The sequence below is a fragment of the Prunus mume genome, linkage group LG1 (assembly GCF_029339155.1).
Source record: "Prunus mume cultivar Tortuosa linkage group LG1, ASM2933915v1, whole genome shotgun sequence".
In the NCBI taxonomy this organism is placed as follows: Eukaryota; Viridiplantae; Streptophyta; class Magnoliopsida; order Rosales; family Rosaceae; genus Prunus; species Prunus mume.
Window position 1 is genome coordinate 27,217,446 of NC_142698.1, and position 24,117 is coordinate 27,241,562.

Below are 24,117 nucleotides of genomic sequence, written 5' to 3' on the forward strand. Positions count from 1 at the left end.
AGCCGTACCTAAGGCTAAAAAGAAGCCAGAGCTGGGAGGGCGTGGCATACAACATACACGTGAGCGCACCGAAACCGAACCCGGACCTGTCCCCGTGAAAAATCCGGATTGGATAATCGGCGATACGTCCGAACTTTGTAATTGGGGGATTGGTTCTGGTTGGGTCTCGGTCAAAAAGAAACGCAAAACGCGAAACAATAACAACAGGGACGAAGAGGAGTAGAGTCGGCGTTAGCAAAAACCCTCAACTTCGTCCCCCAATTCGTTCACCCAAGTAAGATTTCAATCGGTTTCTAGGTTTTTTTTTGTGTGTGCATGCTGTTGTTGCTATTCAATCCAGGACTTTCAGTTGAAATGTTTTTGTTTTTGTTTTTCTGGTTCTGATTAATCTGTTTTTGGATTTTTTTTTTTTGGTTAGATCGATCCCCGTGGAGGCTATGTGCTGGTATGTTTGGTTTGGTGGTTGATTAAATAATTGGTCCGGTGAAGATTTTGTACTTCTTGGGCATTAATTTTTGGTGGTGAAAATGGATTTGGTATCTAGTTGCAAGGTATTTAGTTGATTTGTTGCAATTTGATTACATTTTTTTTCTTGATGATTATTGTTCTGAAATTTGCAGGGATATTAAGTTTGTGTTGATTCTTGTGCAATTTGATGGATGCAATTTTGTAGTTGTATTGTAGTGGATGTAGTTTTGACATTTGGTAGAACATTTGCTTCAGAAATTTTACTTTGCTATTGTGAATTTAGTCAATTGTGGTCTTGTTTTACTTTAGTGAATTTAGTCAACCAGTATGCAACTGGCAGGATTGTAAGCATTAGTCGAAATAAACTTAATTAGCAGCTTTATGTGTGTCAATTGGTTTGTCTTTTATCCAATTAGTATATGACATAATGTAGTTGGGTCTGATATCTTTTTGCTTATTGTTAATTTTCCCCTTATTGTTGCTTGTGTGACTTGCATAAGGTGTGAATGGATGACACAAGAAGAAAGATTTAACTATAGAGAAATGTGAAGAAGCAAGCAAAGACATTTTACTCGAATACAGTTTGATCACGAATAGTCGGGCAAGTAGTGTTGATGGGGAATTAGCTTTTAAGAAAGTGTAGTAAATCTAGTTACATACTTGGCTGCAAGTTTTATTTTTTTCCGTGTCCCATATATATATTTTTTTAATGTTAAAGTATCTCATGCAACTTTTAATTTCATTGAAGCAGACAGTTTTCATGTTAAATTGAGCTTCTGAAATTCATAATATCTATCTACAGTTTTTCTTGGATGAGTGTGTTTGGGTTTACTGGCTCTATCATTTGAAGGAAAAAGAGAGAGATTGTGTTGTATATGGTCTCTTGTACAGTCTGTCTAATTTTGTTTGTTTAAAGCATCATCTATCTGTTAGCATGGTTTGGTTTGTCAAGGGAGTTAGTGACTTATTTCTTTCAGAATCACAACAGTAGGTAGTAGTGCAGAAACGATGAATTTTTTGAGAAAAGAGTGATTTAGCTATTTATTTTCACAGTAGGCAAGTCAAAATTAGGTAGAGAGGGTATGATGTTGCGGTTGTTAATTATATCGGTGTTTGTTCGTACTTTTGCAGTTAGTTATCGGAGTTGTTATTCATACCTCCATATTTGCTTACTATTGCAGTGAATTGTTTTGGTGTCCCCACTGGTTGAATGTTACTTGTTGCTGCGGTGAACTTATTAGAATTTTTGTTTACTAATGCAGGAAAAATTGGCGTATTTTCGAATAAAAGAGCTCAAGGATGTTCTCACCCAATTAAGCCTTTCAAAGCAGGGGAAGAAGCAGGTGAGATGCCAGAAAGACCGCTTTTGTGTTGCGATGTTGGTTTCCCACAGATTGTGGATATTATCCATGTGCTCACCTTGCCACTGCATTTTGTGCCACAGTGGCATAAATTTTTGGAGTTCACAGGAAGTCACGTTTTTGTGGCTCTTATGGTTCTTGTTCATACTCCTATGAAAGAAGTTAGACCTTGTTAATATGTTATATATTTTACTTTAGGTGCAATTTGTTATGGTTGGATTGAATTTTTCCTTGATATGTAATTATTGTTGTGTTTTAGAAAGAAATGATTGCATATTGTGTTTTGTGCTATTATTCTTGATGACTATCTGAGTTGCCTGGTTAATTCTAGTCTCTCTGTTTCTTTCCCTGACACCAAAAAATAAATAAATAAATAAATAAAATCCTCCGATCACTTAAGTTTGCCACTGTCAATCCTATGAAAATATTGCAACAGTCAAGATGGATTTATTATTGTTAGTCCTTTCCATGATGACATTTGAGTGCATGGATCTGTCAAATTATTTGGATATATTTTTTGCTGGAATTTTCTGTTCTTGTATAAAATAAGTGAACTTAGGCCAAATGTGGCCTGTTCATTGCCATAAAAAATAGCCTACTTTTTACCATGGTATCTTCTGAAGCCATTTTACCTGGTTTTTAAGTTGAATGTTGTAAGGGAAGACCATTGACTGATTCACCAATGTCTATTATGCAGGATCTTGTTGACCGGATATTAGCACTTCTTTCTGAAGATCAAGGTAAATGGTTCTGGTTCAGATGCTTTAATTGTGCCAATAAAAGTCCTGATTGGGTATACTGTTTGTTTTTATAAATGTAGCTAATCTGTTGGGGTAAACATGGATAATTCCTTTTCATCATCCATCATGTAGTACATTGAAGAAATTATGACTATTTTGTTCTCAATTATTCTCTATAATAAATTATTCGGTGCTGTGAATCCTCAGCGTGCTACATATGTATAACACTAATGGTACTTTGTATGAAGTGGCTTTAATTTGCTATTTGTCTTGTATTGTACTGACCTAGAAACGAGTGGGACTCTTGTATCTGATCTTTGAGAATCTTAGAATTATGACTCTTTTTTCCGGAAGAACATTTTCTAGTTCAGGAAACCGGTGAGGACATTTTAGTTGTAAATCCAGTGGAAGTAAATTGGTGCTATCTACACTTCTGTTAAATCTTTTTGCATAGAATATCATTCAAATTGTTGAGACACAAATAACAATATAGAATCAAGTGATTCTACAGCTTGATAGTTTGTTGATTTTTAAAATCTTCGATCTAATGATCGTTCCCTTTTTATTCTCTACCCAAATATGTTTCTTGAACTGTCCTGGGCTTTAACTTCTATGACCTGAACCATATTAATTTTAATTTTTTATGATTGGGTTGTGTTATTTAATCTTTTTTTCTTTTTTGGTTTGGTTTTGGGGTATGGGGTGGGTTGAATAATTGTTTGTGTGAGTTTGTAACGTCATATGTTCAAATGATTTTAATTATTTGTATATGTTCCATGTCTGATTCTTTTAAAAGATAGTACTGTATTTATTTCTATTTATGTACAGTTTCTAAAATGTGGCCAAAGAAGAATACAGTTAGAAAGGAACAGGTGGCGGAACTTGTAGATGACACCTATAGGTATGTTCTCATATTTTTCATATATTTGTTGCATGATTTTATAAAGGGGCTGGGATATTTGCTTGCTTTGCCTTTTGTTTTAGTTAACTCCTTAGTTACTGACCTATCCCTTGTAATGATATCATGTAGAGCTGCAGTTCTCCCATATGTTTCATAAGCTATGTAATCAGATGTGTGTGTGTTTACTTCTCTTTCCTCTGACTTTCTCGTGTTTTCTTTTCTCCAGAAAAATGCAGATTTCTGGGGCCCCTGATTTAGCATCAAAGGGACAATGCATCTCGGACAGCAGTAATGTGAAAATAAAAGGTGAAATTGAGGATCCCTTTCAGTCAGATATAAAGGTTCGCTGTCTCTGTGGGCGTTTATTAGAAACAGAGTCAATGATCAAGGTATGCTTCAAATTTTCATATTTTCTTGAGTCTCCTTAGATGTAGCATGGTTCTTTGTAGTATTAAACACACAAACAAGTGTTTGATTAACAAACACAAGCCTTCTATATGTCCAGTCCTTTTGTCATTTGACCTACTTTTTCTACATGAAACTTTTTCTCATTTGAACACCTTCACTGTACCTTTCTTATGGTTTTCCCTTTTCTGGTTGCTTTAATGGCAGTGTGAAGATCCAAGATGCCAAGTGTGGCAACACATGAGTTGTGTTATTATTCCAGAGAAACCTGTGGAAGGCAATCTACCAGTTCCCGAATTATTTTATTGTGAAATGTGTCGACTAAGTCGGGCTGATCCGTATGTGGCACCAGTATTCTCTTGTTATAAAAACTCTTTATAATTAATTTTTCCACGAAGCCAATTTTTTTCTCTTTTTTTTTTAATTTTTTTATTTTTGGGTTTTTGGGGTTTGTTTAACTCATACGTGCTGAGCCTCTCTCCCAACTTCTTCTCATTTCTAAGTTGGGCTAAATCTTCCATATTATGATGTTAGCATATTTCATATCACTGCATCTGTGCATCAATGCGATATGTCATTTTGGTGTTATGACCTCTATAACCTCCTATACTCAGTTTATGTACCATTGGAACATTTGAACATTTTTCCCTTTGGGTTGCTAATCTCTCCTAGTTGTGAGCTTACAATACCATGGTTAGCTTCTCTTAAATGTCATAATATTTGAGAAAATTGTATGTCATGAAGATGATAACTTTAGATTCTGAGTTACTCAGCGTACAGGCTATTCTTATTTCATATGACATTTATTTTCTGGTATAATCGTTGGATAGTATGTCATTTTTGAATAATCTGAAATTGACCATTCAAATCATTTTAAAAGAAGCTAAATTTGAATAAAGCTATTGTACTAGTCAGAAGAAACCAAAATTAGAGAATCGACATTGAGCAGACATGTCTTTCAGGTGTCAACTAGGTCTCACTTTGGGCTTAGAGTGTCTTTCTTCTTGTTTGTTTGCTTGCTTTTTTGAGCATCACTGGCAATGATTAATGAGTGTAGTTGAAGGTGCCATTTTGGCAAGGAGGAGAGGATGTGTTTAGATCATTATGGGGTATAATTTAGTGGTTGGTATGACATTAGCTGGATCTAAGTGGCAAAAATCCGTCCCAACATAATGATTATGCCTGATTTGACCATGTGGCTTTCGGCATTTTACCTTGACCTTATTGTTGTAATGGCTATTGCCTCACTTTGCTTATGGTTAACAGTGCAGATTCTTTGTCATCTTTTAAACTATGGCTTTTCTTTGGCTTAACCATTTGATTCTTCTTATTCAGGTTTTGGGTAACTATTCAACATCCTTTACATCCTGTTAAGTTGAATGTTACAAATAGTCCAACTGATGGGTGAGTGGATCTGTCTTTGCATTGACTTCAAGCTTAGGATATGTGAAGTTCATAGTAGTTTGTTTTCCCTGTTTGTCTTGAAGCTATTTAGTTATTGATGACAAGAAGAGGAAAGTTGAGCTAAATTTTTGTGTTTGGTAGACAGGAATTTTGGAAAATCATGCTTACAAAAAGAGAAAAAAAGATTTTCTAGGAGCTAGTTACTTTTGTATCCAGAGTTCATTTTTTATAGTAATTTCTTATATGTGTTTTATGTGTATTTAGTGTGCACGTGCCCTGTAATAATTTTCTAATTCCAAGCAACAATTAGTTTTGTCCAGAAGATGCCATTACTTTGCGTATGAGACTTGGCCCAAAATATGATACATAGGATATAATTTTGGGAGTAGCTTGTATTTACTTCACAATTCATAATACTGTTTATGGGCCAGTATATTTTTGAATGACTAAATGTCTTGTTGCCAAAAACTCCATGTTATCCTCTTTTGATTTACTCTACAAGAAGTAGAATTATTCTTATGAACTACTTGACAAAGATCTATGTACACTTGCATACAGAGAAGAAAAATCCCCTTTTTGATAATCTGTGCGCATTTTCTTAATAGCATTTATTTCACAATCCATGTTTTGAATGCTGTACTTTACATCTGATATTGTTCCTCATTGACCTTGCAAATTGTCCAGTTCAAACCCAGTCCAAACTGTGGAGAAAACATTTCACCTCACCAGGGCAGATAAAGACTTATTGTCTAAACAAGAATATGATGTCCAGGTTGGTTAATGTATTGAATGATGATTGGGGAATCATTAGCCTTGTACATGGCACTAAATACGTTGATTTGTCATTCTGACATTATTTTGCAGGCTTGGTGTATGCTTCTAAATGACAAAGTTGCATTCAGGATGCAATGGCCGCAATATGCAGATCTACAGGTCAATGGTATGGTAATTCTGATTGTTTGACATTTATTGATGAATTTTGAGCTTAAATCTAAAATGTGGTCTTAGAGAGGTCACGTTGGTTATGTATTTGGAATATGTAAATGCATTTACTTGAATGTACTCTGTGTTTCATTGGAGATTTCTCTGGATTATACGCAGGTATGCCTGTTCGTGCAATTAATAGACCTGGCTCGCAACTTCTTGGAGCTAATGGTCGTGATGATGGTCCAATTGTGAGTTCCACCTGTACATTTATTTGCTTTTAGTTGTCAGTATTCTTTCCATGCTTTTAACCCATATCACCTTGCTATTTTCGATGAGATTACTTTCTTTGTGACTGCAGGGCATTTTCTGATTGCTCTGTGAATCAAAACACTTAACAAGTTGTTTCTGTGTTTAGTATCTTAGTGTACTTCATGTTGTTTTGTCAGATCACACCATACACGAAAGACGGAATTAATAAGATTTCCTTAACAGGATGTGATGCCCGTATATTCTGCTTAGGGGTTCGTATTGTGAAGAGACGCACTTTGCAACAGGTACTGCTGATTTTTTTAATATGATTTTTTTTTGGATAGTTGAGCTTGTATTTACGCATCTTGAAGTTTCTTTAGTATATGCTTGTAAAAGTTGCAACCTGAAAGAGAGACGTTTGTTAAGTCCCGCAAACTACTAGAAGGATGAAAAAAGCGACATCAGGCAGAAATTTTGCAAATATGTCAATGTTTTGGTGATTCCAGTATGAGTATGGAGAAAGAAAAAGGGTGTGTGTGTGTGTGTTGTAAGTCAATTTCTTTTAGAGATGTACCCTATATAACGTTTCCAGGGATCTTTGGAAATGTTGGGAATGTGTTTTAGTGCAGCAAAGAATGAGCTTTAAACGGGAATGATGGGCAGAAAAGTTAAATTTTGTAATGTGTATGGATTACATTGTTTTGGCTCTTTCTCACCCGAATACAAAACATGTTCTTTTGAGTATGGAGGGTTTGAAATTGGTGTGTCGATCCAGGGGGACATTTTAGGACTAATTTTAAACCAACAAGTGGGAAGAGAGGTAGCTGGAAATTGTGGCTGATGGGAGGAGAGACAGTGGAAACATAAAGATGCATATTTCTGGCATGCTCAGCGCTGGCAAAGATGTTTGAATCAACATGGGATCTAGCTGGTGTTGTTGAATCCCTAGGAACTTTTTATTGATGTAAAGTGTTTCAGGCTTGTATGCCTGTTTTGGACTTTTCAGTATGTAAAATGTTGTTGAAGATGGGAGAATTCAATGGAATGAAGATGTTTTGTCACCTTAGCATCGAAGCTTTAAGATCATACTTATCAATGGAATAAAGATGTATTTCAAGATTATACATGGCTTGCAAATATACAGGACTAGTGTATTTGTTTTATATTGGTGCCAGTACTTGTGCATGTTCAAGTTTGTCTATGCCAACAGATAATAGTTATTTGTTAGTGTATTTCCTTGGCATTTATTATATTAGTAAAATATTTTGAATTTTATTTTTCTAGGTTCTCAATGTGATTCCCAAAGAGTCTGATGGTGAGCGTTTTGAAGATGCTCTTGCTCGTGTGTGTCGTTGCGTTGGTGGCGGGACTACAATGGATAACGATGATAGTGACAGTGATTTGGAAGTTGTTGCAGATTCTTTTACTGTCAATCTGCGTTGTCCGGTAAATCGTTTTTTTTTTCTGATCGACTTTTGTGAGAAGAAAATTGCGCACTTCGTTATAGGAGTTTATGAAGCCAGTAAATTTAACACAATTATATAATGCATTGTGGAATGTTATATTTTGTATGGATTTTACTTTTGTGTATGAGCTGAATTATATGCATTGCAATTAATCTCAACTCTTGGATTCAAGAATGTTTGAATTGCCAACCATACGAATAACCAAGGGGTTCTCTTCTAACTTATTTTTCAAATTCTTATATTGATATCCGGAGTCTGTCTCGATAGTGCTTGTTAGGCTAATTGTTTAGAGTGTTTCATCAAGTTCCAATGTTGTGAGTGCCTCTCCCTAGGGTTGTACCAAGGATAAACATCCCTCTACTGATGGGACAGTCCAATATTAGCTGATGCTGACCCTAATTGTTCTAACACAAACAATACTATCAATGTGGTTTATATTTTACTTTCAATGTAGTAATTATGTAGTACAGGATATCAATTGTCTAGAGAGGTTTTCTTATGTCGAGGAACACCTTTCATGCTTTTGTTCGTATGTGCTAGTTGTTTCTGGGACTGAATTGGGTATGTTTATGCATGTATTTGATAGATGAGTGGTTCAAGAATGAAGGTTGCTGGGAGATTCAAGCCCTGCCTTCACATGGGCTGTTTTGATCTTGAAGTGTTTGTGGAAATGAATCAACGGTCAAGGAAGGCAAGCTTCTACACAAAATGAAAGATGTGGTTGTTTTGTCCTTATTTATTTATTTATTAGTTTTAAAGCATGCTTTGCTTTATGATTGCAGTGGCAGTGCCCCATTTGTCTTAAGAACTATGCACTGGAGAATGTCATTATTGATCCATATTTTAATCGTATCACGTCAAAGGTAATGCCTTCTTATGCACTACAGAAAATTGTGTTTCTAAAGTATTGTTTTATTGATCCATTTTTTTTCTTGTTCTTTTCTGTTTTTTTTTTCTCCCTGGTTGTTACAGATGAGGTATTGTGGAGAAGATGTAGCAGAGATTGAGGTGAAGCCTGATGGTTCTTGGCGAGTGAAGACTAAGAGTGAAAGTGATCGTAGGGATCTTGGGGAACTTGGGCGGTGGTACCTTCCTGATAGTACACTTGCCCCAACAGATGAAGAAATTATCCCAAAAACTGAAGTTTTGAAGCAGGTCAAACAGGAAGGTGTTTCAGAAGGTCATACTGGTTTGAAACTAGGAATGAGGAAGAATCGCAATGGTGTTTGGGAATTCAGCAAACCTGAAGATATGAACACCTCTTCGGATAATAGATTACAAGTGCCATTTGGAGACCACGAGGTAAAAGTTATCCCAATGAGTAGCAGTGCCACTGGAAGTGGTAGGGATGGTGAAGATGCAAGTGTAAATCAGGATGCTGGTGGGAACTTTGATTTCTCTACTAACAATGGAATTGAGATGGATTCCTTTTCTCTAAATGTTGATTCTGTGTATGGATTTTCTGGACAAAATCCTTCTGCAACTGTAGGAGATGCAGAAGTTATTGTCCTAAGTGATTCCGATGACGACATAATGCCCGCTGGAACCATCTACAGGAGTGAGAGAAATGATACTGGCGGGATTAATTTTCCTGTGGCCCCTTCTGGAATTGCTGATTCATATGGTGAAGATCCCACGCTTGGGACTGGTGGGAATCCATGCTTGGGTCTTTTTAATGGCAACGATGATGATTTTATTCCGCTCTGGCCACCATTAGCTCCCGGAACTCAATCAGGCCCTGGGTTTCAATTATTTAGTTCTGAGGCAGATGTGCCAGATACCCTAGTTGGTCTGCCACATGGTTCCATCAATTGTTCCACTTCTATGAATGGATACACCTTGGCTTCAGAAACTGCCATGGGATCTGCTAGCCTAGTACCTGATTCTTCTGTTGGTCGTTCAGATGCTGACATGAATGATGGCTTAGTTGATAATCCATTGGCTTTTGCTGGTGATGATCCCTCTCTTCAAATATTTCTTCCCACAAGACCATCAGATGCATCAGTGCATTCTGATTTGAGAGATCAGGCTGATATGTCAAATGGTGTCCCTACTGATGATTGGATTTCTCTGAGGCTTGGGGGTGATGCCAGTGGCATTAATGGTGCGCCTGCAACTCCAAATGGATTAAATTCGAGAATGCAAATGCCATCCAGGGATGGTGCCATGGATTCTTTGGCTGACACAGGTTCGTTCTCTTTCGACAGAATTGCTACAATGAGTTTTAGGTCGGTTCATGATTGGCATTAAAGGTAGCTTGATGGTTATTTATGCTAATGGTTTAATATACATCTCCTCTGATTTCATTGTGAAGGTTTTGTTTGAGAACTGGTTTTACTCTATTGGTGATCAAAATTTTTACCTTTTAACTTGTACTGGATATGAAAAAAGGTTTGAGGGTGGGAGGAAATGGGTTGTGTTTATTTTTCCTTTTCTCCCAGTTGCAACACCTTCAATATACATAGTTCAGGCAGGTGCTATTTCCACATCCTTATATTGCTATAGCCACAACATCTTTAATCAGGTTATTGACTTTTCAACTATTTTGCAAGTTTCTTATAAGAAAGATAGTAATATTTATAACTTTAATTCTACTATTGAGAAACAAAAGTTGATAGCATATGACACTTGCTCCCAATTATCTCTTAACCCTTATATGTTATTTAAAATATGCTAAGCTTCTGCCTGTCTAATTAGTATCATTAGTTTTTCTCAAATATTGTTGAATTCCGTGGCCGAGCCTCTATTAAAAAAAAAAAAAAAAGAAAGAAATTTTCTTATTTAAAGCTTTTGAAGCTTAAAGTCTTTAAACCAAAGAAATAGATTAGAAAGGAAAAAAAACCAATTTGGTTATTTTTAATATTAAACGAACAATAAAACACATCAAGTTCCAGAATATTTGCAAGCTAGTGATGATAGTTTTGTGTATATTTTGATTTATTTCAATTAGGTGGCCAAGCTTAAATTGTTTAATCTAGTTTAAGTCTCTCTATAAAGTTTAATGCTTCTAGAGTGCCGTGCTAATAGTTGAAGGTTTTAAGTAAAACTGAGTTCTAGAGTTCTGACCATATTCTAGTGGTTAGAACTCTGGTTGACATCTTCCTTTTCATAATTCAGTCATGTAATTGAATCGGGTAACCAGTTGAGTTCAACCCAGCAAAACTGTGTTGCACACCTTAGCTCTGTCGTTGAGCACAATTAGAAATTGTTTTTTGTTTTTACTCAATTATTAGATTGGTGTGATGATGTCACAAATTTTTGATTCATGACCATGGAAAAAGGTAGAAGGAACTAAAAGAGAATAGATTATAAACATGCTTAAAATGTGAGACACAGTCAAATTTGTTTTTCTTCTTTGAACAACTTATGGGTTGTATGAGCGAGCGATATCTCCTTTTTGGCAGTAAGTTTTACTTGTACAAGTGAGTGCTATCTCGTGAGATTGAGTAATGAAGTGAGCGTTACTGAGCTTCTTCAAGCTCAAACTCATGTGGAATCACATATTCAAGTTAATGAACTCCATGGGACTAAAATATGCAATTCAAGTAGGACACTCTGCCCAACCTGTAACTCTTCCAAGCTTGTTGCTGTACTCCGAGTGCAACCTTTTAAAGCTCTTCTCATTTCTGCCTCATGTACATCCTAGTTTACTCTAGTTTCTTTGCAAAACAGGAATTGAACCATGTTCACCAAGGCACAATGAAGAGAGGCAGATTCTTTGTGAGCCTCTTCAGAGACCAGAATATAGAGGTTAACAGAGAACTGAAGGAATGCTTCTGTGCCTTCATCTATAAAATATCTCTCTTTTAGGAAATCTGCATAGAAAGAGTTGAAAAGACAATAACCTTATCAAAGAGACTGGCTATAGCAATATAAGGGTGTGGAAATTGTCCCAGCCATTGTATTGTTGTCATTCCCTTTTTGGAAATCTTTGCAGTTTAATGATCATTAGGCTCATCACTGTTGTACCTTCTGCAGCTTCTTTGCTTCTCGGTATGAATGACGGTAGCAGATCTGACAAGACAAGTAGGCAGAGATCAAATAGTCCTTTCTCATTTCCTCGCCAAAAACGTTCTGTCAGGCCGCGGTTGTATCTTTCTATTGACTCGGACTCTGAATAGAGGAACTGGAACTTTTTCTTTATGAGAACTATCTTTTGGGCTTTTTTTAATTTTATTTCCCTGGGATGGAAAGCATATCCTGGAGTAATCTTATGATTGACTCAGAGAATCCAGTTTTGGGTTTATAATTTGAAGAATGCTGACAGACATTTGGTCCCTGACAAGAGATGAAGTGTTAGATGCGGCACAAGGCACCCGGGGTAGAACAAAGTGATTTAATACACAAGGCATCCAAATAGACTGCATGATTGCAAAACTTTTTGCTGGCGCCTGCAAAATTTTTCCCTTGGTTTGTAAGCTTGAGGCCTTTTATCGCTTTCCAGTATCCTGTTCACGTTTCAGCTATGTTCGTGATGCCTGTTTGACTTAACAGAAACAGGCTTGTTCAAGTCCTCTTTAATGATCTGCAGGTCCAGTGCTGGTATTGTACAGGAGATGTGATTTGAATCCATCAATTCAAATATTTGGATGTAGTTGGGGGAACCCCATCACAGAAATACAAGATAGCTGCCTTGTCTCGGTTTTATAGTGAGAAGCAATAGCCTGTAAATATTCACTCAGATTCAGTTGTTTATAGAGAAATCATTTTTTTGTCAAAATGGATGTTTTTCTCTTTATGGTCTGGCATGGTTTTAATGAATTTTTTGTGCCCTTTACTCGGGCATGATATTTGTAGTAACGTATAGAGATTCATTTGAAGGAGAGCAAGGCCCTTGCACCTCCGATGGCGGGGCAACATAGAAATTATATTAGTTTCATGCGTTTCCAACTGAGTTTCATGATAGATTATTCTGACTTCTGAGCCTGTGATCATGCTCCTCAAGACAAAGAAAATGTTTCAAATTTTAAGCTCGTGTTTTTTGGCACGAGCCTGTCATCGATTTTCCGTCAAACAAAGGACAGTAAAATATCGTGGAAAAATTCAAACCCCTACAATATTCCAAACACCCAACCATTGATGTGTGTGATGCATTGGATGAAGATTAGATGGTTTAAAGCTAAGTTTTTTATAAAATTATTTTTGGTCTGAAAATTTCCCATTATTTGGACACCCTTATGAAGACAGTAATACATGATTCTATAAATGAAACTTTTTATACAAATTTATAAATAAACCCAATCCTATACATGTATTTATAAAAAAACTCAAGCACTATTTTAACATAGAAACACACCCAAAATTAACCCCAAAGTCAACTTTTTGGTGTGTTTATAAATGGGTTTTGAGTGTGTGAAATGATGAGTTTTAGATGTGTTTATATGTTTAAATAGTGCTTGGGTTTTTTTATAATTTCAACTCCCATTTTGGGTGTTTTAGTGAAACTCCCAACTTTTTAACCTGTCTTCGTTTACATAATTTACATTAGCAAATTTGATTACTTGAGATGAAAGATAAATCTTGCATTATATGTGAAGCCATCAACAAACAGAGCAAAAGATGTCATTCAATTCCAAGCAAAACCAAAGCAAACGGAGCAAAACTTGTATCAAGACAACAGATCTATCCAAATTCACGGTACTAAGGCTAACATATCTGCATTTTCAAATGCGAACCTCTCCTCTATGAAGTTATGACTAACAAATCCTCAGCTGCAATGGTATCGGCAACAAACAAGGAAAAAAATTCCTCGGTTTCTTAAACTATCGTTTATGGCAATTTGGAAACTTGGATTCATCAATGTACCCTCAATTACTGTGTTTTCTTTTGTAAGGCTTGATGAAGAACATCAGAGACACCCAGCAGCTCCGATTGAACACTGCCACATGTGGCAGTAGCCAGGTCATAAGTTCGGGAAGTACAAACAGTCATGAGAGACAACCACATATGTGGAGGCAGCAGTACTTCATCCTTTGTTAGCATTTGGTATCTTGGAATGCCTAGCGCTCTCACAACCTGGGCAGTTATGCAAGCTTTCATGAATATAAATGTCACAATCAAGGCAGAAGTGCTGTTTGCATTTTGGACAAGCAACACGAAGGCTGGGTTTGTTTCCTGTGTCATAAACAGTGAAAAGGAAGTAAGCCAGGGAAGTGATGCCACCTGTTACATAGACAAAGACATTCCACATATGCAACCGGTAAAAAGCCGAAAACATAGGCAAGGTTTATATATGACATCAATGAATAACTTAGTTTTATTTGGGAGGTGCTCCTACTCTTTCCCTGTGATTTTTATAATTAAGGGTTGAGCCAAATTTCTAGTTCACCTTTTCACTTTTATTGCCTTTTCTCTTCCTTCACTTTTCTATTACTGCCTCTTTTTGGAGGGGATAAGATGCCTCTCATTCTCTCATCATCTAACCTATTCCAATTTAGACTCTTCTCCTCTTAAGTAGTCTTATCATTATTACACCCAAAAGCAGCTAGATGCTGCTTCCTAAGGGAGCATGTTAGTTGGGGAACAATTGCATTATGGCAAAGAATCACTAAGCTTCCCAGCTTCCTTATTGGACGTGCAGAAGTTTTAATGTTGACAGCAACACAATCATAGAAAACATGACTGATCTACATCTACAACATTTCATAACCAAACAAAAACACAGATGACCAGTAGAAATGCCATTCAAATGCATGTATGATCAAATTTATTGCAAAAGCTCCAAATGATCTATTTTATGTACATAAATACTTACCGGGATTGAGAAGACTTTGTTGGCAGCCAAAACAAGCTCTAGGAAACTTGTTTTGTTGATCAATTAGTAGTGATGGAGAGACCTCATCAAATGGCACGATGGGGAAAAGATGATGATAAGACCTTGCCAAATGAGGAGAAGAAATGAGCGTCAACCCACAAATGCGACATTCAGTAGGTAGGTCACATACACGTGCCTTGCACCTTGGACAAGTGTATCCACCTCCGACCTTTGCCTCCTTGTGACATGAACAAATTGCCACAGAGCCCTCTGCCGCTCTTTGTGGGAAGCCCATCTTTATCAAATTAGCAATTGCAAATTCTGCTATTGCTGGTGGTGGAGGTGCATGTTCCAAGATTAACTCTCTTAAGTGTGGCTACGCAAGGAGATACATATCAGAATGAATGTTTTAAAAACAAATTTGTCGGTTAAATCTAATAAATAACTGGATGAACATCAGACTCAAAAAAAAAAAAAAAGTTAAATCTTTTAAGTGTGACCACTTTCCAGTCTCTATGACAACACTGTTTCTTATTTGGGTTATCATCACGGTCATTCTTGAGAAACGTTTCATCCAGATGATAAATTTGTGCTCAAATGCCTTGAAAAACCAGAATTCATGTTATTTTAGTAGTGTAGGGTTACTTAGTTGAACTTACCTCATCCAATGCAATATAGTACAAGCCACCAGTTTCCTGGCATAGATGTTTGCATATGAAAATTTCTGCTGAGAGACCAATAACTGAGCACCTAATTTTGGATTGCTTACATTTCTGGATAGTTTCCATTATATCTCCTGGATCACAGGTACTGAGAGCTGAATATAAGATCAGAACTTCTCTATGACCATATGATGGAATCTGTTCCAGATACCCATGTACAAGATCCAATGCGTTCTGTAGGGACGAGTCACCTGAGCATTCCAGCTTACCCATCAAAGCTTGAACATGAGAATTGGGACTGCCACCAAGATCGGTTAAGCAATGAGCAACACCGTCTTTTATAGTCACCAGGCCAACTTGACTAAGCGGATTCTGGTAAAAAAACTCTCTAATGAAAGCCTCAACATGTTTTGCAACCACACCCATTCGGCTTGGTCGAAAATCCATTTCCGCAGCAGCCTACAAATATTAAAAGAAACCAAAGGCAACAATTTGAAATCACAAATTAAGTAGATATCACCCAGAACTATCAAAGAACTTCTGCATCCATGTATCTTAATATATCATTTTCATTATTGATTGAAGATGATATAAACCAATGTCCTTGGTTGTCCTCACTCAGCTCTAACCATTCTTCAATCCAGAATAAAGTCAGTGTACTTCAAATCAATTTGAAGTTCCAAACTTTACTAAACAAAAGATTCCAGAAAAACCAATTCCATCAGATCAAACCAAAGAAAAATAAGCTAAACTCTCTCTCTCTCCAAACAAAAACAGACAGACCCATAACCAAAATTGAACAAAATTTCCTTAGAGCTCAAAAGGGTATTAAGCAAATGGGAATCAAATACCTTAGAGAGGTCGATAACAACGTAAAGATAACGAATAAGACCCTTTTGAATTCGAGCAGTGGAGGCAGCACGAAGGCGACGACGGTACTGAGCATGTTTAAGGCTCTGGTTGTCAATGGGCTGAAGAAGCCCAGACTCGTCCTCTTGCAGTGACTCCCATGACCTCTCATCAGCGTAGGCTCGTTCCCAAGCAGCGAGGCCTCCATTGTTTGCATCGTCTTCGTCTTCGTCTTCCTCTGCCTCTCCATTTAAGCGTCTTTGCTCGCCGTTGTTCATGTTTCGATTGACCAGGATTGCTGTGGCTCTTGGAGTGATGAGACCCAGAGCACAGAGCCACAGACCAGTTCATAATGTACCGAGATTTTCCTAGGTTTTTCTTTTTCTTTTTTTCTTTTAACTAAATATTCTTTCTCCAAACAAATTAAATACAAAGTTATTTCTTTAGTTTTTTTTTAAATGGAAGATTAGAAAGTTAAAATTACATTATCACCTTTAATTATTAAAATTATTTAATATAAAAAGGTTAAAATTGTTTTTTTTTAATCATCTTTGATTAACAAAGAGAGTTCTTTTTTTTTTTTTTTTTTTTGGTTGTTGGTAAATACCACGATGTGTCACCATATTCAAAGAATGAGATTAATCCCCGCTCGGAGTTCGGCTTACTCCTGATCACAAAGTGCTTTCAACGGGTTTTAAACCCCTGTCATCAATTAACGTTGAACAAGGCTACTATTTACAACTTCTCCTAGCATTTTTGTGGATGAAGATTTATGTTTTGTCTAGACGGAATAATTTTTGTCGAGATGAAAATATTTTATTTTTGTGCATACAAAAATTTCTCGTTATCTAAAATCCCTTGGAGCTTAAAAAATTTACTTTAAAATTTGGTCTCTTGCAAACAATAACTCAATAATTCATATTCAATTTTGACATTTTTCCTGAGGGAGTAATGCTACATTTACTACATTTTTATCCCACATTTCTATACCACATGATGTGGCATGTTCATATCATATGTCACATCAATTAATCAATGAAGTGTATTTTAATAAAGATAGTTTAATTGACAGTTTTTTTAAGGTGTTAATAAATCATAAAAGAAAAGAAAATGTTAAATAATTTTAATTGATATGTGGTTGTCCACCTCATCTACCACATAAGGTGGTATGAATACAAATGTGGTAAGAATTCCATTGTGGAAGACACAATTTTTTCTGAAGAATTCACCATGATATATCTGAATCCATGCATAATATCATGAAAAATGGATACAAATTTTTGGCTGCTACTTAGTATCTGCAATAGGTCTGAAAAAGTATCTAAAGATATAAAAGTTAGATATTTGTATCATGTCGAAGTAAGGAACCATGGCATATATGTTTGGAATATATTCCATTTTGAGAGAGTTGAAAAAGCACTATCTCGTTGAAAGGTTCGCATTATTCTTTCCTGAGGTGAACATTTTTCATCTCTTAGCTAAATGGGCTTTTCTCCTTGGACCTTGAATTGGTGGTCTCATTCATTTTGGGCTAAAAGATACTTTTTGGTCTCTCTGGCTTGTTTAGATTTCCGAATTAGTCCCTAAAATCTTAAAAATGATTACTTGTTTTTTAAATAAACTTTTTTGGTTACTTTACAATCAAATGTTTAATACTCAAGAGAAAAGTATCCCAAATCTAAGGTTCAATTAAGCAATTTATATATGAAACTCAAATCTAAATCCTTTCATCCGAATTCACCCTTTAAATCATGAAATTAAAATAGTCAGTTTGCTTGTTTATTTCCGCCTTTACAAGCTTCTCATCTTTGTATCTTTTAAGCCTACAACTGAAAAATATAACCCCCAAAAAATTTTCATTTCCATATAAAAATGAAAAAAAGACAATATGGACAATGGGAAGAGGAATGCCACAATTGGTACCCTGCATCAGCGACTCCACAAGTCGAATCGTACGGTCAATTAATTGGCCAGGTCTTGGAGACAGCAGGTGGATCAATGAAAAAAACTAGGGTTTAGAACCTAAAGTGAAAGTTTTTTTATGGCTAAAACCTAAATTTACTAAAAAGCTATGCCTTCTGATGCAGTACTTTTAGAACTTTTGAATTGATGCAGGAATTGCCTTGTTGAGATCATCCGGTCATGCATCTTCAACCTTTTTAGCACCAGCTCTCAGTCCACTTTTTGCTTCATGTGTGGTAGTACTATATAAAAGTCTCTCTACCGCACCACAGGACATTCAAGCTTTTATGAGTTCTGGAGAAAACCCCACCCCTAGCCATTTATTAAAAAAGAAAACAACATGATTGGATTGCACCACAGAACGTCTATTGATGTTAGTAAACTGATAAATGGTTGACTGAGGAACAATATGTCATTAGAAATTCAAATGATAATACTAAAAAAAAAAGTGAGAGTATTAGCAGCTTGCTTATAAATACAAGGCAAGAGAAAGAAACAAAATCTAACCTCTAGAACTTTCCGCTGATAGTCAACCTTAATTTGCTTTGCCCACTGCAGGATTCCGGCCAAACTGGATGATCATTGGTTTGCCTTTGAATACATACCCATTCACTAGATTCTGCAACCAAGGTTTATAATGCACAACAAGTGAGAACTTTGATACCTCCTCCAACTCAAAAGAAAGATAACACAAGAACTAGAGAGATCTTCTTGAATGATAAGCAAAACTGTATAATCCAATATGTAATCGAAAAACCTATATATATATATATATATATATATATGTTTGAAAAGAAGCAAAATTTATTGAAAGAACCGAAAAGGAACAACAAGTGGATAAGGCATCCACAAGCCAAACGAGCAGCAACATAATAACAGACGAAACCAGAACCAGAAACAGACACACTAAAACAAAGGCACTGGCCAAACTACTTAGAGTCTGCAACACCAAAAGGACCAAAGGAAGTGAGCCAGAAAGAATCGAACAAGATCCAGCAAAAAGCTAAAAAATAAACAGACGCAAAAAAAAACTTCACATCACAGCAGCAGCCATATCCCTCAATATAGTGGAATAAGAAGAGTCTTTGAAATCTGAAGTGACAGAAGCCCATAAACCTGCCCAAAATTCACCAACACCCACTCCCTCATACTCATAAAAAAATCCTCCTGTTACGCTCCAGCAATATGTTCCAAAATACAGACTGCACCAAGCAGCCCATAAGGTTGAAGCATGCTTTCCCCTGTCCCGTACGACCATAAAACTAGCAGGCAAGCCTCCAAGACCGCCATGGTACTAAATTATAGAACAATTATTATATGAAATTGGCAAGATACGTACCAAAGCATAATGGGCTAGTTCAACTGATGGAAATGTCACGAAAGCTTGGCCCCTCATTCTTCCTTCCTGACATGAAAATATTACTATCAGCTTATGCAAGTAGGAAACTGTCACTTGATGCAGATGCAAAGATCAGTAAAAAAGTGCAATTGGTTTCAGTACTATATATATCATGCCAGAGACTATATATAAAGAATGAAATCTTCACAACAAGTAGTCTTCATCAAGGCATTCAAATTTATAAATGGACTCTGAGATCCTTTCTTCAAAAGGCATGGTAAAACTCTTGTTCAACCTTATAGTCCACCATATTCCTCTCAAATTGGGCTCACAACACCTCATAATCTTCTCTTTTTCCACCTATTTTTGTCTGGTCCGTCAGAAGTTGATGGACAAAGAGAGGTTCTCACAATTTTCTCATTTGACAGTTGTGTTCCGTATCCTTTTACTAAGAGTAGCAAGGCTCCGCCAACATACTTAATTACAAAAGACAACAAAATGTTGTTTGCTATTGTACTTTAAAAGACTACCTCAAAAGTGGTGCATCTAAAAAACAACTTAAGACATCAAACTGAATCAAATATGCAAAGCTTCACATGGAAACATAGAGGTTGATCAAGAGACCTTACTTGCATAAGCTTTAGACTGAGACCAGATTTGGCTGCATCAACGCTTCCAAATAATGACCCTACAAGCACAATATAAGCATTACTGCAGGTAGAAAGGTTAACCAGTTTGACAGTTCTTGGACAAGGAGATTTGGAGCCATATCTCCTGACTGGACACCAAAAACAAGAGAGATATGAAGAGAAATGAAGTGTAAAGAAATCACTTGCTCAACAGTCTACTCTTAGAAATCTCAAAACAAAAAACATGCAGAAGAAACTAAGATTCCGAACCTACTGTAAAAGAAGATTAAATGAATGATATAAAATTCATCAGGATTGTGAGCTCACCAAATATGTAGTAGAAGTCATCAGCAACAATGTCCTTTGCCAGGTTCTTTATATACAACACAGAGGCAGGATTCCCAGCTGCATAGTTCTGAAGACTCCAAATGAGATTTTCATACTATTTTTTTGGAAGTCTATCTTAATTTTGTCAGCTATATTTATTAGGAAAAAGTTCCTCAAAATTCATATATATTTTTGCTGGCTACTTGGCACCTCCTCAGACTCTGATTGCAGCCCCCACCTACTAACCTTGTATAATATGTAATAGGCACAAAGCAATTGAATTCCACAAACAACCCGGTACAAAATACAGACTAAGCAAAATTAGAATAGTAAACAAGTTTGCTTGCAAAAAGTTAACCGCAGACACAAAAATCCTCTTTTGCGTTGCCATGGACTTTTAAAAGTTAACTCTGGTTTCATGCTAATCAATGGTGACAAACTTTATAATAAAGTCACGTTTTTTTAATTGTTTTTAATACCAGAAAACAAAAACAAATTTTAAAAATTAAAACTAGTGACTAAAACGAGGAAACATACTATGAAAACAACTAAGAAAAAAAACTTAAAATTTTATTGAATTATATCTTAAGACTGTCATATTATCATGATAAGAATTTGGGTTAATACATGTTTGATCCTTCCACAGAGAAATTAGTAAATTTGATTGTGTCGCATGCTCATTTTACCAAAATAAAGCAAAATTTTCGATATTGATACCTTAAACATCGGCAGCGATAATATTTCTTCTGGAGGCAACTTTCCTCTTTCTAGTTCTTCTGGAGTTGCAAAAGAGTTAATATCTGAACTCTCATTTTTTGGATGCTCTGAATCTTTGGTAATGCTATCATCTTTATGTTCATTGTTAACAACTTTGGGGGCAATTTTTATCTGCAACAAAGCAAGAAAATATATCAAAAATTACTTGAAGATAAGAGATCATACTACAAATACGATCATTCATCTTGAAAAATAAATCACCTGTACGATAGGGTTCTTCTTTTTTATCATTGGCCTCTCTTTAGGGACCAGAATAGCCGGTTTCAATCCAACATCTTCATGAGCTACATCTTTATCAACTGCGGGACCAACAATAGCTTCTCGTTTGACACGCTTCCGTCCTCTTGAAGTTCCGCTCGAGGGTTTTCCATCAACCTCCTAATAACATTCAATTCAAAGTCTCAAAGAATGTACAAAGCAACTAGAATAATTAAACAGTCAGTGTAACTAATTGCTTGTCGCATATCAAATTGGAGAAACACAAAATCATTTCCCCATGGTATACAAACGTGTAGATATGCAGATGAATTAAAAATTATCCTTCTTGAAAACTTATTTTAAAAGAAAAAATTTGCAACTGAACTTTTTTGAGCACTGGCAAGCAAAAGCTGCCATGCCTCTGGTTCTAAATCTCCAGAATTAGGGAGAAGAAAGTATTCTTTGCACATGGTATTTGTAGATTGCATGCACAAAGAAATGATCAATGTGGTCCAGATGCATTGGTGCTTGTCTGGTAAAATTTTCAGTATTTGCAATGGTTTTTGTTTGTTTTTTTTTTTAAATTGTTCTCAGTTTTTTTAAATAAATAATTAAATAAAACCATACTACCCCTCTTCTCTTTCATTTCCTCTCTCTCCTCTCTCTCACATACAAATGTTATCTAATGAGCGTTTAGCAATCTAAAGGCAAGTAGTTACCTCGTCTGAAGACTCCATTTCTGACTCTTCACTTGATAAATCTGCTGAGGGAGGCTTAGCAGCTAGAGGAGGGGGAGGTGGTGGTGGCACGGGCACTGAAGGTGGTAGCGGTGGAGAGGGAAGAGCCATACGAAATGGAGCTGGTATATTCATTTTGTTCATCAAGTGCAAAACCTACAGTTGATTATTCTAAGTCTTAATTGATATGGCTGCAAAAATATGTCTAGTTGACTAGACAAAACGAAGTAGAAATTCAAATTAAGAGAGCCAAAGTATAGTAACATTAGCTTAGCATGAGATTAGAGAGAACCTGTGTATAAAATCGAGGAACGGCGATAAGAGCATTTACAATGTTGGTCAGTATATTTCCATCCGGTGGCGGGTAAGCATACCTGTAATGAAAGATAAGCCGATTGGACATTCATAACAGAGCAATGTCAACCTATTAGGCATTCATAACAGATATAGCATGCCATTCATACCACAATATGAGATAATACGTCAAGGGAGGCCAAAGGTAACTGGGTTATTGTCTTTGTAACAAGAAGCTGAAACTTTAAGCCACTGTAGCCTCATTCACTTCACCAAACCATATCTTCTAAGCCTTGTATTAAGATAGCTATAGTTTGGTTGAAATTGAGAGACTCCTTTCCGGCCACTAAGGGCCAAAGACAATAGGATCATCAAAGGAACTCTTGTAATATGAATTCAGAACATACTTGAAAATACAGTAACAAGTATTGATGATAGTTTATAATCTCTAGAAGAATAAGAAAGAAACGAAAAAAATATACATCAGACGATCACATGAAGAATAAACAAAACATATGTATGTAATACTCATAAAAAAGATATCCTCATAAAAAATGTCTCACGAATTTAAAGAAATTGAAAAGGTATAACATACTCAAGGTGAGGAGGAAAGGGATAGTCTACACCAAGCCTAGGGGCAATGGGCTCTGATCTTGAGACTTCAGTTTCTTGAATATCTCTATTGATGGTAGGATTGTGGACCAAAGATGATTTGGAAGTGGCGGTTATAGAAAGAGAATCCTTGTTAGCAGACTGCGATGGCTTATCATTATTAGCGGTCGCCCTCTCCACTTTTAAGACCTTACCAAGAAACCTCAGCCTACCCAACAAAGAAAACACAGCCACCAACTCAATTATTAACAGAACATTAGAATATGACATTTTTGCTTGAATCAAGAAAGTAAAAGAGATATGGCAATACCCGTTCAACTGACGCTGTGCTTGGTAAGCCAAGCCTTCATTTTGGAAATCTACAAATGCGCAGTTCCTCAACCTATATTCATATACACAGATCAAAGTGAGGGGGACAAAAGGAAACAGGCAAACAATTGAAAAGGAAGAGAAGAGAGCATTGACCGGCCAGTAGCAGAGCAAGAGCGCACAGAAGAAGCACCATAGTGGGACAACAGCCGAAACAGGGTCTCCTCAGGAATGGCTTCTGGAAGGTGACGAATCAATAGACTCACCCTATGGCTACCAATATTTGAAGATTCTTCAAAACCCAACTGTTGTTGTTGCTGCTGCATCTCAGCCACTATACCGACGGTAGCAGCCAAAATTTCTTGGCTCGCCCAGTACCTGTCTGATAGTCCCGAGTCTATAGACTCACTGTATTACTGAAGGGTGAGAATTCTGGGAAAAAGTATTTCTAATCCGGAACGGCCCTTCGTTAATTGGGCGGAGATAAATAGATCCTTTAAGTGGAATTCGGGTGGGCCCAAACCCAAACAGACTATCCACCACGGTTGGGAGTTTAGCGAACAAACCTTAAACCCTCATTTCTCTATTGGAGAAATTTTTGTAGGTACCCGGTACACCAGCTGACTGGTGTACCCGCCAATAGAAATGCGACATGTGTAATAATTAATTTTTAACTTTTAAAATTAGGATAATAATTTCTTACTCTAATTTTATTCACTTACACTCTTTTTTTAGTTATAAAATGAA

At 36.4% G+C, this 24,117-nt stretch overlaps 3 protein-coding genes across 15 annotated transcripts; 1 reads left to right on the forward strand and 2 right to left on the reverse strand.

Annotated features, from left to right (window-relative positions):
• SIZ1 (DNA-binding protein with MIZ/SP-RING zinc finger, PHD-finger and SAP domain-containing protein) lies at window positions 1–12,641 on the forward strand. Of its 6 annotated transcripts, none has more exons than XR_513610.3 (18): window positions 1–274; window positions 419–551; window positions 1,731–1,811; window positions 2,527–2,569; window positions 3,398–3,470; window positions 3,697–3,859; window positions 4,083–4,213; window positions 5,211–5,279; window positions 5,964–6,051; window positions 6,144–6,219; window positions 6,381–6,454; window positions 6,653–6,760; window positions 7,740–7,901; window positions 8,508–8,612; window positions 8,704–8,784; window positions 8,894–10,109; window positions 11,594–11,799; window positions 11,900–12,092. XR_513610.3 is itself a non-coding variant. In XM_089055031.1 (18 exons), the coding sequence occupies exons 6-18, from the start codon at window positions 3,406–3,408 to the stop codon at window positions 12,040–12,042; spliced, it is 2,481 nt and encodes an 826-aa protein (XP_088911157.1). In that variant the 5' UTR covers window positions 52–274; window positions 419–551; window positions 969–1,069; window positions 1,731–1,811; window positions 2,527–2,569; window positions 3,398–3,405; the 3' UTR covers window positions 12,043–12,641. The 6 variants fall into 6 exon arrangements, 5 of the variants coding, with proteins under 5 accessions (XP_008225245.1, XP_016650561.1, XP_088911157.1 ...); XM_089055031.1 differs by lacking the exon at window positions 11,594–11,799 and adding an exon at window positions 969–1,069 and having other exon boundaries at window positions 52–274; window positions 11,900–12,641; XM_008227023.2 differs by lacking the exon at window positions 11,594–11,799 and having other exon boundaries at window positions 11,900–12,641.
• An 812-nt stretch (window positions 12,642–13,453) lies between these two features.
• Window positions 13,454–16,562, reverse strand: GTF2H2 (general transcription factor II H2). Its single transcript, XM_008227036.3, has 4 exons — window positions 16,189–16,562; window positions 15,335–15,796; window positions 14,676–15,051; window positions 13,454–14,035 (listed from the first exon to the last, which is right to left on the reverse strand). Exons 1-4 carry the CDS (start codon window positions 16,462–16,464, stop codon window positions 13,887–13,889), a joined length of 1,263 nt encoding a protein of 420 aa, XP_008225258.1. The 5' UTR covers window positions 16,465–16,562; the 3' UTR covers window positions 13,454–13,886.
• A 1,367-nt stretch (window positions 16,563–17,929) lies between these two features.
• LOC103324929 (RNA-binding (RRM/RBD/RNP motifs) family protein) lies at window positions 17,930–24,044 on the reverse strand. Of its 8 annotated transcripts, XM_008227045.3 has the most exons (12): window positions 23,527–24,031; window positions 23,372–23,443; window positions 23,045–23,269; window positions 22,448–22,529; window positions 22,138–22,311; window positions 21,422–21,598; window positions 21,161–21,331; window positions 20,444–20,531; window positions 20,117–20,175; window positions 19,488–19,553; window positions 18,656–18,767; window positions 17,930–18,460 (listed from the first exon to the last, which is right to left on the reverse strand). In XM_008227045.3, the coding sequence occupies exons 1-11, from the start codon at window positions 23,694–23,696 to the stop codon at window positions 18,684–18,686; spliced, it is 1,368 nt and encodes a 455-aa protein (XP_008225267.2). In that variant the 5' UTR covers window positions 23,697–24,031; the 3' UTR covers window positions 17,930–18,460; window positions 18,656–18,683. The 8 variants fall into 8 exon arrangements, 2 of the variants coding, with proteins under 2 accessions (XP_008225267.2, XP_088906789.1); XM_089050663.1 differs by lacking the exon at window positions 17,930–18,460 and having other exon boundaries at window positions 18,651–18,767; window positions 19,488–19,549; window positions 20,112–20,175; window positions 23,527–24,044; XR_001678005.2 differs by lacking the exon at window positions 17,930–18,460 and having other exon boundaries at window positions 18,680–18,767; window positions 20,112–20,175; window positions 23,527–24,043.
• Window positions 24,045–24,117: the final 73 nt, after the last annotated feature.

Coding starts and splice junctions, on each gene's coding strand:
- SIZ1 (XM_008227023.2), top strand. CDS start 528: ATGGATTTGGTATCTAGTTGCAAG. Junction 6,761..7,739: donor AGAGACGCACTTTGCAACAG/GTACTGCTGATT, acceptor TTATTTTTCTAG/GTTCTCAATGTGATTCCCAA. Junction 8,613..8,703: donor TGAATCAACGGTCAAGGAAG/GCAAGCTTCTAC, acceptor TTATGATTGCAG/TGGCAGTGCCCCATTTGTCT.
- GTF2H2 (XM_008227036.3), bottom strand. CDS start 16,464: ATGAACAACGGCGAGCAAAGACGCTTAAATGGAGAGGCAGAGGAAGAC. Junction 15,052..15,334: donor ACTATATTGCATTGGATGAG/GTAAGTTCAACT, acceptor CTCCTTGCGTAG/CCACACTTAAGAGAGTTAAT. Junction 14,036..14,675: donor ACAAAGTCTTCTCAATCCCG/GTAAGTATTTAT, acceptor TTTATGACACAG/GAAACAAACCCAGCCTTCGT.
- LOC103324929 (XM_008227045.3), bottom strand. CDS start 23,696: ATGCAGCAGCAACAACAACAGTTGGGTTTTGAAGAATCTTCAAATATT. Junction 23,270..23,371: donor GCACAGCGTCAGTTGAACGG/GTATTGCCATAT, acceptor TTTGTTGGGTAG/GCTGAGGTTTCTTGGTAAGG. Junction 20,532..21,160: donor TATCGCTGCCGATGTTTAAG/GTATCAATATCG, acceptor TGGAGTCTTCAG/AACTATGCAGCTGGGAATCC.